We start from the raw sequence: 19383 nt of genomic DNA, 5'->3' as shown, positions 1-19383 counted from the left end.
TTTGAATTAGTGTTGGTCTCTTTTTGTGTTTATCTTTTCAGGTATGTAGGTTAATTGGCTGGGTAAATGTAAAAATTGTCCCTAGTGGGTGTAGGATAGTGTTAATGTACGGGGATCGCTGGGCGGCACGGACTTGGAGGGCCGAAAAGGCCTGTTTCCGGCTGTATATATATGATGATGATGAGGTTGGCCTCAACTAAAGAGCTGAGGTCAATCTAGAAGGAAAAACACACAAAAATGTAGTCTTCCATGACTGTTTGCTGTGGCAATTATACCCTTTGTTCTAAGGGGTGACACAGTGGCTCTGCACAAACTTTTCTTTTCCCTTTATTTTATTAGGTTACAGCATTTCTCAGTTTATTGAGTTAGTCAACTTCACGCTAAAGCAGTATATTCATATCTATCTATTGCCAATTCTTTCATGTTCAAATATAACACTAAACTCAATAGTATTATAAATGCAATTGGACATTACAGCTGTCAACAGTTACCATTTTGCTGACAAATGGGGTCTGAGCCTATCCCCAAAACTCTGCTTACTGGTTCAGGAACATTTTCATAAAATAGTCTGAATACCCAAGAAATTCAGATTTTCTTTTTTACATGAGCTACATGAAATTTACAAACCCACTCCCTAATGCTGAGCTAGAATACTGAGAAATGCAGACAAGCAATGCTGATGCAATTGTTTAGGACAGTCATATTGGGCTCAGCACTAATATTTATTTTACCCTGATGCACCAAAACCCACTAAATGAAAATTCAACTTTCCGATCTGGGTTGTAATGGATTCTATTAATGAACACTGACATATGGCAAGGAGAAAAAAGAGCAAACAAAAAATCTCATTGGTCATATTTTAAATTAGATGGAGATTAAATTCTGACAAAGGTATCAATCTGCTGGTTTCAATTATTTTTCAGTTTGAAGAAAAGATTTTGCATCCAAAATGCTGTCGCTTGTCATTGTCACTGACTGAGATGAGTGCATTTCTGTCTTTATGTTAAAGTTATAACATTTCCAGATTTGTTTTAATTTTTTTCAAACAAATCTAATGCTGCTTTTGGAACCCCTGGGGCACTCTGAAGCACAATCGGTAGGATTGAAGAGATGAACTGCATTTACAACCTAAATTTCTCCTAATTAGAGATGTGGGGATTGCACAACAATTCCATTCTGGACCAAATTGAGTAAAGTACATATCATTTAACTTTTTGGGACACAGGCAATTGATAACTTCCTTCAGATATAGTTAACCAAAAAAGATAGATATTTCTCCATGTCCCCAAAGTTTTTTAAATTTTAAAAATATCTTCAGTTTTTTCAAGAACAATTCAAAAGCATAGAGTAAATACATTTATAAAGAGAAAAACATTACCTTTCCAGAGTTTAATCTCTGTACCCTCGATTCACAGATTTTCTTCACAAAAAGCAAACTGTTTATCTGATTCTTTATGGTGCTTATATCTAAAAGTAAGGTTGCAAAAATAAAGCAAAACCTGAATAACTGTTTTCGACAATTCTTACAATTTAATAATAAATATAATTTTTGTAATTAAAAAAGATATTCTTCCAATACGCAAGTGACCTCAGATTAAAACAACAAATTGACAGTACTATATATATATATATATATATAAGCATTCAGCCTCTAAATATGTTCCCAAATAGATACAGAGATTAAATAGTTGCTTGAAAATTTATTTTAGTTGCATTTTGGTATTTTTTTATAAACTTCTGATTTTCAGGATTTACACATTGGTATAGGTACTAGTTTATTTTTGTCACAGGTATCAAGATACAGTGAAAAACCATGTTTTTAATATCCTGCATTCAATACAACGTTTTGTCCAAGCAGCAGTCTGCCTAAAAAGGTGTTTAGAAAAATTCTTCAACAAAGACAAAGCTAATGGTTTAACCATTCATTTAAAATGCAGCAGGATTACCTCAGAGAGAAAGTACTTTTTTTGATAATTGCTTCATAACATATAAATGTCTATCATTGGAGTTGTTTGATGAGATTGAAGTATCTGTATTTAAAGGACGATTATCTTTTAGTATTTTTCACAAATATAAAATGGATGCTGTGATTAGAATAAGATGGTTGATAGGATTGATGCTATCTTGACTAGAGGACCAGAGAACAAATTCACAACAATGGGACTGCAAAAAGTTGCTGCTCTAACTTATGAACAAGTTTGAGATTGAAAATAGTCCTTCCTCTAAGGTAGGGCCCAAACCATTGAAACAACAAGAAACAAAGAATGAATTCACACAGATCAAAGTCTTTCTCATATCTGATATCGTCACATTACTGAAAAGTAGTGAGATATTTATATTCTTAATTCCTGCCACCTTATTGTTATTGCACCCTAATGCCCATTATTTCTCTGGGACCTTTGTGCATACAGTAAACTATCTGAACAAAGAAAAAGCTGCACATACCATGCAAACTTCCGATTGCATGAGAATCTCAGGTTAAATCCTTTATAGCTAATCCCTTGTGTCCTACTTAGCTAGATCCTACTTGAGCTAATTTTATTAGGGATTTTTGGGGGGGTTGGGAAAATAACTCAGTTTTGTTGCTGAGATTTTGAGAGGGGTTTGCTTACAGCAGACTTGCAATTAGGAACTTAAATCTAACCAGGAAGCACACGAGCCAAGCTCAACAAAGGCCCTCTTCAATGCAGTTTCCCATGGAACATCTTACAAGCCAAGGGAATCTGCAGCAGGTCACTGGAATAGTACATGTTTCAAGTCCAATTAAAATGTAATTGAGAAAGCTCAGGTTGCTGATTCAGATACTGCCAGCTTCAATTTCAGAGGCTTAAATGTGTGATGATTAAAAAGGAAAGAACCTTGAGCTAGGCTTCACAATGCTCATGTAATTTGCACTCTCTTATGGAGGTCTGTGAACATGCTGTAAAAGTGTTCTATAACGTTGATGTGGTTAAGTAGTCAGCTTGTTCTAATACTACAGTTAATCTACCATGGAAGAAAGATGGTAAATGTGTTCGGAAGCACCGGAAGCTGTCTAATCTTTGCAGCATATCTTTTGTTTCAGTCACAAACCTATGTCAGAAACGAATACAGAGGCACCGAACTGTGCGATTGCTACTCAGTGCAGTGACAGTGTCCTGCATGGGGTGGGAGTCGTTGTCCAGCAGTGATATTAACTTTGCCATTATCCAGCTCTCTCCCACCGCCTGTACTGAGTCGAGGGGGCAACCCAGGACAGAGCTGGCCTTCCTGACCAGCTTGTCAAGTATCTTCCCCTCCGCTGCTGAGATGCTGCTGCTCCAGCAGACCACTCCATAGAAAATGGCTGATGCAACCACAGTGTTGTAGAAGGTCCTTAGGAGTGCCCCCTGCACTCCAAAGGACCAGAGACTCCTCAGCAGATAAAGTTTGCTCTGGCCCTTTTTGTATAGCGCATTGATGTTTTTGGACAGTCAAGTTTATTGTTGAGGTAAACACCCAGGTACTTATAAGAGTCCACCCTCCTGATGTCCATTCCCTGGATGTTCACCGGTGTCGGGGGGACTTGGCTGCACCTGCGGAAATCCACCACTATCTCCCTGGTTTTCCCCATGTTGATCCGGAGGCAGTTCCGCTGGCACCAGTCCACAAACTCCTTGATCAGTTCTCTGCACGCCCTGTCATCGTCGCCTGTGATGAGGCTGACGATGGCAGAGTCGTCAGAGAACTTCTGTAGATAGCAGTTAACAGAGCTGTGCCTGAAGTCCGCAGTGTACAGGGTGAACAAGAATGGAGCTAGCACTGTTCCGAGCGGAACCCCTGTGCTGCAGACCACCATGTCCGAGACATAATCCTTTGTGTACTGGACGTGCAGACAAGGGGGGCTGTAGCAGGGGTGATTGGACCGGGGGAGGGGTAGGTGACTGTTCAAACCTGTTGGTATGCTGACCTATGACCTATAGGTCAGTTATGAACTAACTGAACTATGGACATAACTCAAACTGCTGAATGGATATCACCATACTTATGCAACCACTATGACAAAAATGTAATAGCTTTATCTTTTAAAACAGCACATATCTGAGATTATCCAATTGATTATCCCTTTCTCAGAGAGCTAACAAAATTTAATTTTCACTGCACTAGAACATACTCAATCCATCCAAATATCTCAATGCTGTTTCATGGTAACAACTGCAGTGATGTAGTGTGAAATTAAGATCTTCCAACATGTACTACTATGTTCACATAGTTCAAATAACCAGCATTATGCATAACTCTGTTCAACAATGTCATGCTTGGATAGTGTTTAGCATACAACAGACGTACCATTTTGGGATTAAAAGTGTTGGGGAACAAAAATCTTGCTTGTTCACGGAAACCATTGTGCATTGTCCACATAATTGCTAATGCCCCTGAACCTTAACACTGTTATGCTGCTCTTATTAAATGGGAAAAATATGATGAATGTAGGATTCATTATTATAGTGGTAATTTGGCCAAATAATCTACGCTTGCTCTCAGTTTTCCCATCAATCCCATTCAGATTCAGTTTCGTTTATTTGTCATATACACCAGGGTGCGATGAAATTTTTTATTTGCATGAAGCTCAGATTATATTATATGCACAATAGTTTTGCTTTGTTTTCTCTATTTTGCTTTTTCCTTACACAAAATGTATGACTAGGTTATAAAGAGTTTCATTTAAAACTGCACATACCTAATTTCATTGAAGACATACTTGCTTCAGTGGTCTTCAACAGCAAATCACAACAGTCCATGTCCCCCCCCACTCCTGCCCACTACCCTCCTCCCCATCCCCACCATCTTCCCCCCCCACCACCCTCCTCCCCCCCCCACCACCACCCTCCCCCCCCCCACCACCACCCTCCCCCCCCCCACCACCCTCCCCCCCCCCACCACCACCCTCCCCCCCCCACCACCACCCTCCCCCCCCCCCACCCTCCCCCCCCCCACCACCCTCCCCCCCCCCACCACCACCCTCCCCCCCCCACCACCACCCTCCCCCCCCCCCACCCACCACCACCCTCCCCTCCCCCCACCACCACCCTCCCCCCCCCCCCACCACCCTCCCCCCCCCCCCCCACCACCCTCCCCCCCCCCCACGGAAACTTTCTGCCAAATTCGGACGGGTTGCGAGGTCTGCTTAGGTCTTAGACTCTTCCACTCGTGAAAACATCTTCTCCATCAAGCCCTTTCATCATTTGTTAGGTTTCAATGAGATTCCCTCCTCATCCTTCTAAACTCTAGCGAGTACAGGGCCAGACCCATCAAATGCTCCTCATACGTTAACCCTATGATCCCCGGGATCATTCTCGTAAGCCTCATTCGGACAGTCTGCAAGTCGCAAATAGCCTGATAAGAAGCCTATGTTAAGCTTGAACCTTCAAAAGCTAGTATTTGTCATGTTACTGACATGTTTCTATTTATGCCTCAGCCAACTGATAATGTGATTGCCAGCACAGCATGTTTGGGCAATCCATATTTAAAGTTATCTTCTGCTATGAACTTTTCATCCCCATTTATACACTTCTATTATTTGAGGTGAAACAATTCCTGCAGTTATAAAAGCCATTAAAGTAATTCTGAATCATGAAAGATCCCAGCTGGCCTCCAAAATACTTTCAATGTAGCTAGAATGTGCATATTGCCAATGGGAACATGAATATTAGTCTCCCACATTTCCTTCACCACACAAATAAAATGTACAATTTCAGCATAATTATTTATATCATGTAATTCCACGTTCCTGCAAGTAGTAACAGGATTCTTTCCACAAAAAAATACTTCATTATGACTGAAATATGGTTTGGGATTATTTGAAACATAATTTCCTCTACAGAGTGACATTAACTAGGCTACTTTGGAATAACAGGTGAAAATCCTCAGAATATTTTACAAATGAAAATTTTAACTGGACTTAATTGAAACCAATAAATCTCAAAAATATTTACAAGCTATCCTGGAGCCCATCATATATTTTATCTTTTATTAGAACAGTACTGCCAATTTATTTTAATTACCTTGACAAATGAGCTTGTTAATGCCAGCTGCTGAAAACATTAATTTCCTTGGCCAAGCAATTAATTACAGTGAAGACATTTTCATATCTATGCAGAGGACATGGGTAATGCCTATCAGATTTTTTACAATAGCATCATAAAAACGTGTCGAACGTTTTTCATTACTACCTGGCTTCCAAGTTTACTGACAATCCTTCAGAATAACACTACTTCCAATCAGCAACTTGTTCGAGTAGCCATTAAGCGTGCCATTACTTACTCCACAATGTGGAATTCACCAGAATAACATATTTTAAAAGTCAAGGAGTACCAGATCAATTAAAATATTTACCATCACCAGCAGTATCTAAGGATCGAAGATACTGCAGCTCTTCTGCAGCTCTATCCCTCACTGCTTCCAGTTCTACAACTTTGTCACTTAGTTTGATAATATTCAAAAAAGCTTCATAATTACAATTGGCATCACGGATCTAAAATAAATAAGATTCCCAGTCATTTCACAAACATATACAATTTAATCTCATTTCTATTGTTCATAACTCTCACTCATTTACTAGGAATTACTGAGGTAACACTCCCCAAATTATAATAAAAACAAAAAATGTTCCCAGTCATCACTGGTACAACTTTGCACTGTCTGACATTCACTAATTACCTTGAATACACATATTTTAAACCAAAAATTCACTGAGTAACATTATCAGATATCATCAATCCTTCCTTTCAGCATCGGCAAGGACCTTAGTTTAATCCCTTTTTTAAAATAATTCTCCATTGTGAATGCAGCCATACAGTAATTATTCTATGGAGTCACAAGAGATTGCAGATGCTGGAATTTAAAAAGAAAAAAAGGAGAGCTGCTGGATGATAGTACGTCAGTCAGCATCTGTGGAGGGAAATGAACAGTCGACTTTTCAGGTCGAGACATTTCATCTGGACCAGATGAAGGGTCTCAACTTGAAATATCGACGATCCATTTCCTTCCACAGACGCTGGCTGATCTGTTGAGTTCCTTAAGTAGCTCTCCAATGATGTTTCTATATTTTGTTCTGCTTAAATAAATGAATGCATCATAAATATACTAAATTTGCATTGCAGAAAAGAATACACTTTTGTCAATATCACATCAGAGCTGTTACAATTTCCTAAATCATGCATGTTACCTACCATCCATATAATATACTGATTAACATAGTCAGGATCACTGAGTTGGTCAATTAATGGAAGAAGGATTCCTTTTGCCAAAATTTCCTGGAAAAAAAATTAAATTAATTCTTTTGGCTAGATTGTCAGTTTGAAAATATAAATAAGCTTCTTAAAAACATCACTGAGAATGGGTATGCAGGTGGTTAAATGACTGGATCAAAGGACTGGACTATCAATTCCAAAAGCATGCCCTCAAATCCTACTAATGAAGTTGTGGAATTTTAATAGAGTTTAATTATATAAACTTCTGAAATATGTAATAAAATCTGAAATAAAGGTGACCTTAAAAATGTGAAAAACGCATCTGGTTCACTTATGTACTTGATGTAAACATCCACAACAACGGGGTTAACGTTTAATTCACACGGTCCTGCTGAGCCGGATGGTCACATCGTACAGTGAACCGGCACAGATCAACTTGCACTTAATTCTGTTTTAAAACTGTTCTAGTTTATTTCATTGGGTTGTTTAAATTAATACTGATTAGCTAATTAATTTATTGCATCGTATGGGAGGCACATTCCCAATCTCGTTGTACCCCTGTACAATGACAATAAAGATATATTGTATTGTATTGTTGTATTCAATCAATATTGTAAGGCACTACAATGAAACAGGAATAATAAAATTGGATCAACAAACAAACATCAACCCAGGTAATGAATTCATACATAGCAAAGTTACTCCAACCCAGTTCACATTACAAACCCCTCAGCAACACTTTGGGCCAAGTGCTTAAAATAAGAGCAATCCTGCAGTCTAATCAAGCATCAACTTGACTTATCCTCACCCATGAAGGCAATGTGCGAGACCTTCCTGTTACAATCTTTGGTTATGTCCTGAACAACTACAAAAGAGAGTCATTAGAGGTGGAAGTTCAGTGGTACAGGCCATAGAGAGTGTCCTGGAGAATAACGTTGACACCAAAGCATGTGAAGCCACAAGGCATTGGATAGAACTAAAAAACTACTGCAGATTACTAAATATCATCCTCACTAAGCTAATGAATCAGCTCCCCCACTATGGTTTGCTAGTGCGACACGGGTTGGTTTAAACTAAATCACGGGGGAGAGGAGTTGATAAATTGGAAATACAAGGATGGAGTTAAAGGGGAAGAGAGTACAGGAAAAATACGGACACCCGAAATAAAGGGACAGAAAGTTCAAGAAGGGATAGGAGAGTATGGCCAGGTGAAATAGGAACCGGGGTGAGAGGGGAGGTAAATACTGAATTAAAAGTGTTATATATGAATGCGCAAAGTGCAAGGAATAAAGTGGATGAGCTTGAGGCTCAGTTAGAAGTTGGTAAGTATGATGCTGTGGGAATTACAGGACATGGCTGCAAGAGAATTGGAGCTGGGAACTGAATATTCAGGGGTATACATCCTGTTGAAAAGACAGGTGGGCAGGAGTTGGGGTGGCTCTGTTGGTAAGGAATGAAATTCAGTCCCTTGAGAGGGGTGACACAGAATCAGAAGATGTTGAGTCATTGTGGATCAAACTGAGAAATCGTAAGGGTAAAAAGATCCTAATGGGAGTTATCACCAGGCTCCCCAAACAGTACCCTGGAGATAGGATGCAAGTTGCATCAAGAGTTAAAATTAGCATGTAACAAAGGTAATGCTACGGTGGTTATGGGAGATTTCAACATGCAGGTAGACTGGGAAAATCAGGTTGGTACTGGACCCCAAGAAAGGGAGTTTGTAGAGTGCCTCCGAGATCATCTGCAGGAAGACATTTCCCCTCGTCAGTTCTAAATGGCCCATCTATTCCTCTTGGATTGGAACTACTAGTTCTAGAGTCCTCAGCAAGGGGAAGCATTCTCCCTGTATCTAGCCTGTGAAGCTCTGCAAGAATATTCTATATTTCAATGGGATCAACTCGCATTCTTCTAGGCTCCAGACAATACAGGTCAAGTCCACTCATTCTCTCCTCATACAGCAAATATACCATCTTAGGAACCAGCCGAGTGAATCATTGCTGCACTCCCTCTAGGCCAAGAATATTTTATTGATAAATAAGATCAAAACCTAATACAATATTCTACATATCCTCTCAAGAACCAAAAAGAAATGCAGTGACATTTTTACTCTTATAGGCAAGACCTCATAATAAAGCCAAAGTACCATTTACCTTCCAAGGAGACAAATTTGTGGCAATTTTATTTTATTCATTCACAAGATATTTTGGTTCAATTTCAACCAAAGGAGGTGCTTTTTATGTTTACGGTAGTACTCTTACATCCTTTTGTGAATATCATTTATAACGTTCCCGATGTTGGGGGAGTCCAGAACCAGGGGTCACAGTTTAAGAATAAGGGGTAGGCCATTTAGGACTGAGATGAGGAAAAACTTCTTCACCCAGAGAGTTGTGAATCTGTGGAATTCTCTGCCACAGAAGGCAGTGGAGGCCAATTCACTGGATGTTTTCAAGAGAGTTAGATTCAGCTCTTAGGGCTAAAGGAATCAAGGGATATGGGGATAAAGCAGGAACGGGTTACTGATTTTTGATGATCAGTCATAATCATATTGAAAGGCGGTGCTGGCTCAAAGGGCCGAATGGTCTACTCCTGCACCTATTTTTCTATGTTTCTATAAATTAGGCTTGTTCACAATTAGAAAACATTTCATGTGAAAAAAATTGAACAAACAACTCCATCATATATTTTCTTAATTGTTTCACATGAGTGGCTTCCTGGACTACCTTTAAAAAAGTAATCAACCACGAACTTGAGATTGTAAAGTTCGAATCCTACAGCATTGAAAAGGTGGTATCCCTAATAAAAAATTGAGGATTAGCAGGGCTTTAAGATCAATAAATTTCTCTCCCATTTTTTTTCATCCCCTGGTGCCACAATACTCAATTCATTTTTATAACTTGCCACTGTTAGGACAAACAAGTCCCTATGTTTTAATTTATGATTTATTCTACTGGTAAAGCAAATTTCTCCAGTTCTTTTAAAACTTCCAGATTTATGAAGAATGATCATAATAGAACAATAAGATTTTGGATCTTCATGTGGCCAAAAACTATAATTTGGATATCTCACTGCCCACAACAGTTGGTAAGATCTGCTTTCAAGCCAATCTACCTTCAGCCCAATGAATGTGACAGTAAAGGCAATTGAGAAATAGTTATAGCTCATAAAATAAAAAGTTATAGCTCAAATAATCAGATTAAAAACTAAATTGGCTAGTCTCACCCTCAGGAAGTATCTCATGTTCTTGTTATGGAAGTCTCCAGGAGGAAGAATCAAATACAACAGAACCTCACAAAGATCTCTCAAGAATGCTGCAAAAGTAAACAATCTGAAATCAACAGTTGTAAATGTCAGTCACATAGCTTTTGCAAGAATAGTACTTTGTTTTTAATTACTGTTATACGCGAGCAGGTTCTCCAAATTACTTTCGATAACATATTGCATTTTTCTTCAAATTATATTTGTATAAGAACAGAAACTATCCATAGCCATTTATATATATTTCATAATACTTAGAAATATGCATTTCATTCATCCAGGGTTCATAAAAGGATGGACAACATTATTTTATCTTAATTCTAATATACTGTTGAAAAAGGTGCGTGTAAAGGAAAATTGCAAACATGATGAATGTAAAACAGGTTATCAGAAAGTACGCAAAGACTTTGTCATGCATTCATACAGCAACACCATCCAAGATCATTTTCTTTGCTTCCAATGGCTTCCAGGATCAACCACAATGCATAGGAAAAGAATTCACACACTGATAGGGCGAATTCCCATCCCTGATGAAAATTTCTGGAAAAGGTGGGTTTTAATGGCAATCAACAGCTGCCTTGATCTTTTTTCTCCCTGGCCTCTACTAGAAATGTATTGTTAATTTTCATAATATCACGATGGACTCTATTTCTGGTTAACTATCAATCAAGTCGGTACAACAGCTAGAATGGAGGAAGCATGAAAGATAGGAGGCAATGAGAAACAAAAACAGAAACATTTTAACGCTGTGGGGAAAGTTGAAAGGAAGTAAAATATGAATACCTACATTTTAGTTTATTATTTCAAAGGGGTCAAGCTAATTTCAAAATTAAGAACTAATCAGTTTGTTTGAATTGGGAAAATATGATCAGAATAATTTTCTAAATGCAAGAATGAATGAGCACCTGATCTTCTGCGTATACAAAAAAGGCAAAGTGCTGGATTAACTCAGTGGGTCAGGCAGCCTCTCTGGAGAACGTGGTAGGCAAATGGTTGGACAAAGGATAGAGATGAAATGACAAAAAATGTGTGAAGGATAGAAGAGCATTGTGAAACAAGAGGAAGGAATATGGATGGAAGAGGATGGTGAAGGGGAGAATTGGGTGAAAGACTAGGTGGGGCACAGGGAAGAAGAGAGAAACAAGGAACTGTTGATGCTGGTTTACAATAAATAAGACACTGCTGGAGAAACTCAACAAGTCAAGCAGCATCTCTGGAGAATATGGATAGCTTTTTTTTGTTACTCCAGCACTGTCTTTTTTGGATGCTTGACCCCGTTTTCTTTTGACAGTGTGCACCCCCGCTCCCCCCTCCAAACCCATAATCAGTCACCATTATCTCTTAAGAACTGTCAGATTCACTGCAGGCAGCCATTGAAATTGACAACAATCACTTCAGAGTGTAACTTTTTCATACAAGGGGTGGTGGGTATATGGAACAAGATGCCAGAGGAGGTAGTGGAGGCTGGGACTATCCCATTGTTTAAGAAACAGTTAGACAGGTACATGGATAGGACAGGTTTGGAGGGATATGGACCAAGCGCAGGCAAGTGGGATTCCTGTAACTGGGACATTGTTGGGTGATGTGGGCGAGTTGGGCCGAAGGGCCTGTTTCCACACTGCATCACTCTATGACTCTATTGGTACTAACAATGTGATATACAACCTTCAGTATTTTTAGCTTGCAGTCACAAGAATAAACTTGTCATTATTAAAAACTTTATTTAAAAAACTTCTGTGGGGAAATAGCAAGTCTGAAATTCTCCAGCCTCTAAAACCTTTCCCATTGACAATAGTTTTTGTAACATGTTTTCATAACATCAAATTTCCTAGGAACACAACTTTAGCAGAACTATCTGTGGTATGACAATGTTTAGCAACAAGTATGAAACATATTTGTCGATTGAAGCACAGGGTTTTTACTTAGTATACTTACAATTATGTTGGATTATTTTGATTTTTATTTGCTTGTGGCACAATTAAAGATGTTCCAAATTTCGATGCAAGTTTTGTGCATTTTTTATTTAATGTCTGTTTGCAATACTATTTTTGACTTGGCAAGTTGCAATTTGTTACGGTTTATAGTTTTTCCAAGTATTAAGTTTGCCAAATTTTTATCTGCTCAGTTTATTACAGATATGTTTTCCTTTTGCTGTCTGGGGTTATTTCTTTGGTCAAATTACACAGATAACATGTGATCCTTTTTAAACAGCAATTTGGCAAACTGTCAAAACTAGAAATGAAAGCAGAACATTTAGGTCAGATGCTGTGCTGCTCTGAATATAATGACTGCGTTATGAATTTTCTTTGAAGGCATTTGGAGAAATAAAAAAATCAGAATAATGCAGCGAACAACCTCAAGGAGATCTCCAAACAAAAAAACATTAAAAGCAGGCACATGGGAACTTTATAGCAACATAATTGATGTCAGAGAACAACTGAATTCTGATGTCGACAGACACAAGCTCAAAACTGTCATTTAAGTATAACCATAAAGTTTATAATTCAAAGGGTCAAAATGATTAAAAACTAGAACCGAGATTCTAGAGTGGTGAAAGGGAAAAAAACTAACTTTGTTTCTGTGAAAAGTAGTTTCTTTACATCTATATGTATTGATCCTATTTAGCAGAAAGCCTAAAAAAACAAACCTTCTTCATCATTGCTTGAAGTACAAACAAGATCACGACACACTTCCCTTTCCATTTCCACTTCAACCTCAAAAAAGGTTTCAACAAATTCTTCGGAGATATCTAAATCGAGAGAATAATTAATGTTAATTGCATATTGAAATCCTTTACATTACTGCTGTTGATTGATTAAAAATAAAATAGATATGATTAGTTATGTAAAATGCAGACCAAAATGGAGTCAGAAATCTCAATTCCTCTCAAAGATCAGGTTCAGAGAGCCTTGTTGAGCAATAACAAAATTATCTTGACTTTTAGCTGATTACGTATAAAGGCAAATGTAGCAGCAGTGTTACTTTTTTTGGGGGGTGTTGTATAAAATACATATTTCTTCAGATTATTCGCATTCTTAACTTTACACTATTTAAGAAATGCTCTGATCCATTGATTTCAGCCCTAAATGTCTGATCTCACTCATCTGGGTTTTAAATCAGCTGCAATATCGGCTACTTAATCCATCAATGCCTCTGCACCATTTTGCTCTTGTCAACACAAGTTCTATGTCAATCTGTGTCATCCATATCAATGAAGAACTGCATATTTTGTACAAAATCTGAAATTACTGTGCTTTGCTGTGTATATAAGAATATATTAAGAATAAGGGGTAGGCCATTTAGAACGGAGATGAGGAAGAACTTTTTCCAGTCAGAGAGTGGTGAAGGTGTGGAATTCTCTGCCTCAGAAGGCAGTGGAGGCCAGTTCGTTGGATGCTTTCAAGAGAGCTGGATAGAGCTCTTAAGGATAGCGGAGTGAGGGGGTATGGGGAGAAGGCAGGAACGGGGTACTGATTGAGAGTGATCAGCCATGATCGCATTGAATGGCGGTGCTGGCTCGAAGGGCTGAATGGCCTACTCCTGCACCTATTGTCTATTGTCTATTGTCTATATCAAATTTTATTTTCTCTTATTTGGAAGAAATAAATTCTTCCCAGTGTCAAAATTGGTATGCTTATTCTTAATGTTATGGAAAAAAGACTTCAGTCTGGTAAGGAACAATCAAGATCTGGAATGTGTTGTGCTGGTTTAAACCAAAGATAGACACAAAAAACTGGAGTAACTCAGTCGGTCAGACAGCTTCTCTGGAGAAAAGGAATAGGTGACATTTCGGGTCGAGACCCTTCATCATTTCTGGATTTCTCTATAAGGTCTTCGTGACATAAAAGGAAGTGATGCAGAAAATGAAATGAAAAATATTCAGTTAACTGCAGTTTCATATTAGCTTTATTTTAACTTCAATTGATGCAGGTTACAATGCTGCCCTATGGCTTCACACCATTGAATGCCCACAACTGAATGCATGCGTTTTGAGAAAAATAAATCAAAATGACATGTACCAGAGAGTAAAAGTAATACTCTCTTTGCAATAACGTCTGAACAGTCCCAACCTGAAACATTCTCTGTCCATTTCCCACCACAGATGCTGCCGGATCCCACTCGAGTTCTTCCAGGCCACACAGTGGCACAGCAGTAGTGTTGGTGCCAGAGACCCATGTTCAATCCTGACTCTGGGTGCTCTCTGTACAGAGTTTGGACGTTCGCCCTGTGACTGTGCGGGTTTTCTCCAGGTGCTCTGGTTTCCTCCCACAATCCAAAGACTTACAGGTTTGTAGGTTAATTAGCTTCAGCAAAATTGTAAAATAGTCCCTAGTGTGTAGAATAGTGTTAGAGTACAGGGTGATCATTGGTCAGCATGGAATCAGTAGGCCGAAGGGTCAGTCAGCCGATGGGCCAGTTTCCGTGCTGTATCTGCAAGTCCAGCAGATTATTTTTTACAGCATTTTCAGTCCCTTGAGTCTGCACTTGCACTGTCTAAGTATCATCTTAAGTCCTTCAATAATAAGAAAATTAAGATATCCTCTTTATGTGAATTTCAAACATTCAAAATTGATGGGGATTGTTTTTGCTTCAAATAAGAGGCAGTCGCATTATAATAGTTTGGTCCCAAGAGTAATGTCTGGTTCTTAAAATGTTTCAGATTACATTACATATTGCCAAGCCACAAAAAAATTAGCATACAATAACTTATTTCCGGAAAACTAGTTGAAATAAGAACCAAAGTTTTATGTTTGTATTTAGCTTGAACTCACTCCTCACTTGGTTTCCACTCAATGCCACCCAAGCTCCTCCTCTTACCTATTCTCCTCCCCTCTGGGAAGCACAGGGCTGTATACTTGCATGTCAACAAAAACAACCACAAATGAATTGCGGCAGGATCCTTTCAAATTGAAGATATGTTTGAAATTGACAACCAGATTCTGATTAATTTGAGAGGTCAGAGGTGACAGGTTCCAAAGGGATATGCTCATTTTTCACTGAAGCAATCATTCAACAAAACCACAGAGCAAACAAAAGGCAGACTACAAATTGTCCCTAGTGGGTGTAGGATAGTGTAATGTACGGGGATCGCTGGGCGGCACGGACTTGGAGGGCCGAAAAGGCCTGTTTCCGGCTGTATATATATGATATGATATGATATGATGATAAGCTGAATGTGCTCATTGAAATCTGGTAGTAAAACAAAAGGGGTGTTGGTTGCACAGTAGCAGAAGCTAAGAGTGCTTGGCAGATTTTGTAAGGAATAATGTTTCTGAGAAACTCACCCAACAACTTTATTTCAGAGCATAGATGAAGACCCTGGTATTTATTACTGACAATTAAGTCATGCAACAAACATTTATGATGTTTGAACTCAACGCCACCACAGCCACAATAAAAGGTCACGATAGAGACAATGCCTTCAACCATTTATTCTAAAACAAATAAAGAGCATAAAATTGCATGGAAACACAAAATAGAAAGAGAACATCAGCTCTTTGAGTTGCTTAGCCATTTGTTATGACCATTACTCCTGTTGCTCCCATACTCCTGTTGCTCTCTGTGGGTAGAAGCCTACTACCTCCTCATTTCAAAATATTCATCGTTATCCTCCACAGCTTTTTGCTCTAGTAAATTGTATGTTAACCATCTTATGCTTATTCATCTCAGTCCAAAATGACCTATCCCTTATACTAAGACTGCAGCTCTTTATCCAAAGGAAGACAGTCCTGTATGTGGAATCATACCTCATACATGGGAAGATGGTTAGGATTGTTAGATGACAATCATCCTAGCCCCAAGATATCATTGTAGTAATTTCTCAGGGCAGTGTCGTGGGCACGATAATCTGTAATAGTGCATCAATGAACTTGCATTCCTCACTGATTTAGTTATTCATTGATGTTCAATTCTATTGGAATTGGTAATTGTTCAACAAATGAAACAGCCCTTGCCTGCATGCAGCAAGACTTAAAGCACATTCAGGTATAGACACTATATAGGTATGTGCAACACAAAAGAGTTTAGCTGTCTTTCTTGATATTCAAAGTATCATAGTCTCCTTATTCCCAGCATCAATCACCAATGGATTACCATTGACACAAAAATGAATTAAACCAAACTAACTGCATAAACTGAAAATCTAAAATAAAACCAGAAAATACTGGAAACAGTCAGCAGGTCTGGCCACATCTGTGGGAAGAGGCACAAAGTTGGTGGTTCAGGTTGAAGATCCCACTGTGGACATTACCTAGCCTTTGATTAGCCTTCCACAGTCATGTAAATTCAATGGCTGTGAAGGATAGTCAAAGACTTGATACCCTGCAAGATGTTATTAACACTTTTCCACCATCCATCAGGTATGATAAAATAAACTCCATTATTATTATTTTTTTAATTAGTCACCTGGAAAACAGTGAAAACATTTTCCAAACCTATTATCTGTTCCCCCAAAGGAGGATAAGGGCATTTGGTAACACCATCGGCTACATGCTTCCCTCCAAGTTACCTTCACTGAAAAGACTGCAACAGTTCACTGTTTTCTAAATTTTATTTAGTGATGGGCAATAAATCCTGGCATGGGCAATACTGTCCACATCCCAAAAAATGAAATTAAAATGTAATATTAATCTAGACATGACACTGAAAGCTTATCTGGAATATTTCAGCTAGTGAAGATACTTCTGTATTCACTGGAAGTTGAATCTCATATACTTAAAATATTAAGTCAAAAAAATCCTGAACAAGTTTTGGTTCTGTTGCAGGTATCTGTTCAGTTTGATAATAGTCATTAAGTGCCCTAATTTTTTTTTTAAAGAAAGTAAGTTTATTTCCACTGCATTGATGAAATGTGTGTTCTAGTGGGACATGGGATTATAACAAAAGCTTCTTTGATATCTGCATTAGAACAGTCCAAAATCTTCAAAATCCCAAAACCAAATGATAACAATCTCATAAATTAATGGCCATTAATTAGAACTGGTGTCAAATTACAATACATATACTCAGCTTTATCAACCTGGTATTAACTTTATGAAGATACAATTAGTTTCAGCTCTGCCTTAGTTTAACACACACCTTCAACTACCAACATGCCAATTGAAAATTTTGCCTTGTGCAAAATGACTGATCTCTCGTAATCTTTTACATTATGTGGGGCAAAGCACATCCTAAATGACCTGAACTGCAATGTGGCTTCAACCAGACATCCCTGCAGATCCAGCTGGATGCTGCGGCTCACCGGCAGTCTCTCCGTTTTTTTTGTTGTGTTTTTTAGTCAATGTTGATGTTAAATGTACGTTTTGTTTTATTTTTAATTCTGTGTATGTAGGGGGGTGGTGGGGGGGTTGGGGGAAACCTTTTTTTAAATCTCCTCCTCAACGGAGATGCGACCTTTACCGTGTCGTATCTCCGTTCGCGCTACGGCCTAACATCGTGGAGTCGGCGGCCTCCAGCTGGGATCGACCTCGAAGACTCCGGTCGCAGGGCCTGGACTTACCATCTCGGAGGCTTCGGCCGTGGGCCCTGCAGACCGCAACATCTGGAGTTCGCAGGTCCCTGGCTGGCGACCGGCTTTTGGGAGCTCCAGCCGCAGCAGCTTCGACCGCCCCGAAGCACGAGGCACGATCAACCCGCCCGCAGGCCCTTCATCACCCTGCGTGGCTCGGCCGCAGCACTTTACATCGCCCGGTGGGGGCTCAGGACTCTCATCGCCCTGCGTGGCTCGGCCGCGGCATTTTCCATCGCCCGGTGGGGGCTCAGAACTTTCATCGGCCTGCTCGGCTCGACCCTGGGACTTTCCATCGCCCGGTGGGGGCTTCAAGGGGTTGGGAGCCTCGATCGCCTCGTGGCGCCACGGGAGAAGAACGAGGAGGAGATAAGACTTTGCCTTCCATCACAGTGAGGGTATGCCTAGAGCAATCACTGTGATGGCTGTTTTGTGTAAAAAATTGTATCTGTGTGTCTTGTGTTCTTTAATGTCTACTGCCGGACCCTGACGTGAGAGGACGCTGGCGTTGATTATTCGCCGCTTTTCCGTCAGGATAGTTTGTCTGTTTGTCTGTTTGTTTCTATGTTAATTGTATTTGTAAAGCGCTTTGTGCATGTGTTAAGGCGCTATATAAAATAAATATATTATTATTATTATTATTATTATCTATGCGCACAAAAATTAGACACAATACCAAGTAACAAAAGTAGAAACAACTACCTCCAGAAAAATTAAAATTTGATATTTATATCTTACCTTTTTTTGGTCTCAAATCTTCTATCCTTTGCTGAGCTTTTCTGAATACACGAAGATGTGTAGCAAAGTCATCTACTAACCGTGTACTAAAGTAGGGTTGCCAGTCTACCTCCTTTGACCTGATTATTCATAATAGAGGAAACAATCAAAGTCATTAGGTTTGAAAAATGTCAATAATCTTATGTCTTGTACAACGTGCATGTTACGATACAAGGTGTCCTTAACAATCTTCCTGATAGTAATCTTATTAACACTCAGGTAGGCACAAAATGCTGGAGTAACTTAGCAGCATCTCTGGAGAAAAGGAATGGGTGACATTTCAGGTCGAGACCCTTCTTCAGACACTGACATCTGCCTTTACTTGGCAGTTATAGATGTACGGTAATTTACGGGTAAGAATGGTGCAATGGGGAATATTTGTATGCTTAAAGGCATAATCACAGGAATCCACACCTCTTATTTATCCACCTTCAACATGATAATTCCAACCAAAGTCATCTCCAAACACCTGGTTCGAGGACATGGCAATCCGATATGGAACTGGATCCTTGACTGTTAGACCTACAGACCACCATCAGTTAGGATACATCAAACATCACCCATCATAATTCTTAACACTGGTGCACTGCAAGGCTGTGTTCTCAGCCCCTTATACTACTCCCAAAACATTCA

At 39.2% G+C, this 19383-nt stretch overlaps 1 protein-coding gene across 4 annotated transcripts in view; it reads right to left on the bottom strand.

Moving 5' to 3' along the window:
• snx13 (sorting nexin 13) overlaps nucleotides 1-19383 on the bottom strand; it is a 125705-nt gene that overhangs the window by 42508 nt on the left and 63814 nt on the right. For all 4 annotated transcript variants that reach the window (XM_078421885.1, XM_078421899.1, XM_078421892.1 and 1 more), the window contains 6 exons: nucleotides 18712-18830; nucleotides 13114-13215; nucleotides 10431-10519; nucleotides 7191-7274; nucleotides 6355-6493; nucleotides 1379-1467 (listed from right to left, as the gene is read on the bottom strand). In XM_078421885.1, the coding sequence (XP_078278011.1) occupies nucleotides 1379-1467; nucleotides 6355-6493; nucleotides 7191-7274; nucleotides 10431-10519; nucleotides 13114-13215; nucleotides 18712-18830 (622 nt within the window). The remainder of the gene's footprint in view (nucleotides 1-1378; nucleotides 1468-6354; nucleotides 6494-7190; nucleotides 7275-10430; nucleotides 10520-13113; nucleotides 13216-18711; nucleotides 18831-19383) is intronic.

This window comes from Rhinoraja longicauda, chromosome 2, assembly GCF_053455715.1.
Source record: "Rhinoraja longicauda isolate Sanriku21f chromosome 2, sRhiLon1.1, whole genome shotgun sequence".
Classification (NCBI taxonomy): domain Eukaryota; kingdom Metazoa; phylum Chordata; class Chondrichthyes; order Rajiformes; family Arhynchobatidae; genus Rhinoraja; species Rhinoraja longicauda.
The sequence above is the reverse complement of the archived record's forward strand: the minus strand, read 5'-3'. Positions and strand labels throughout refer to the sequence as shown.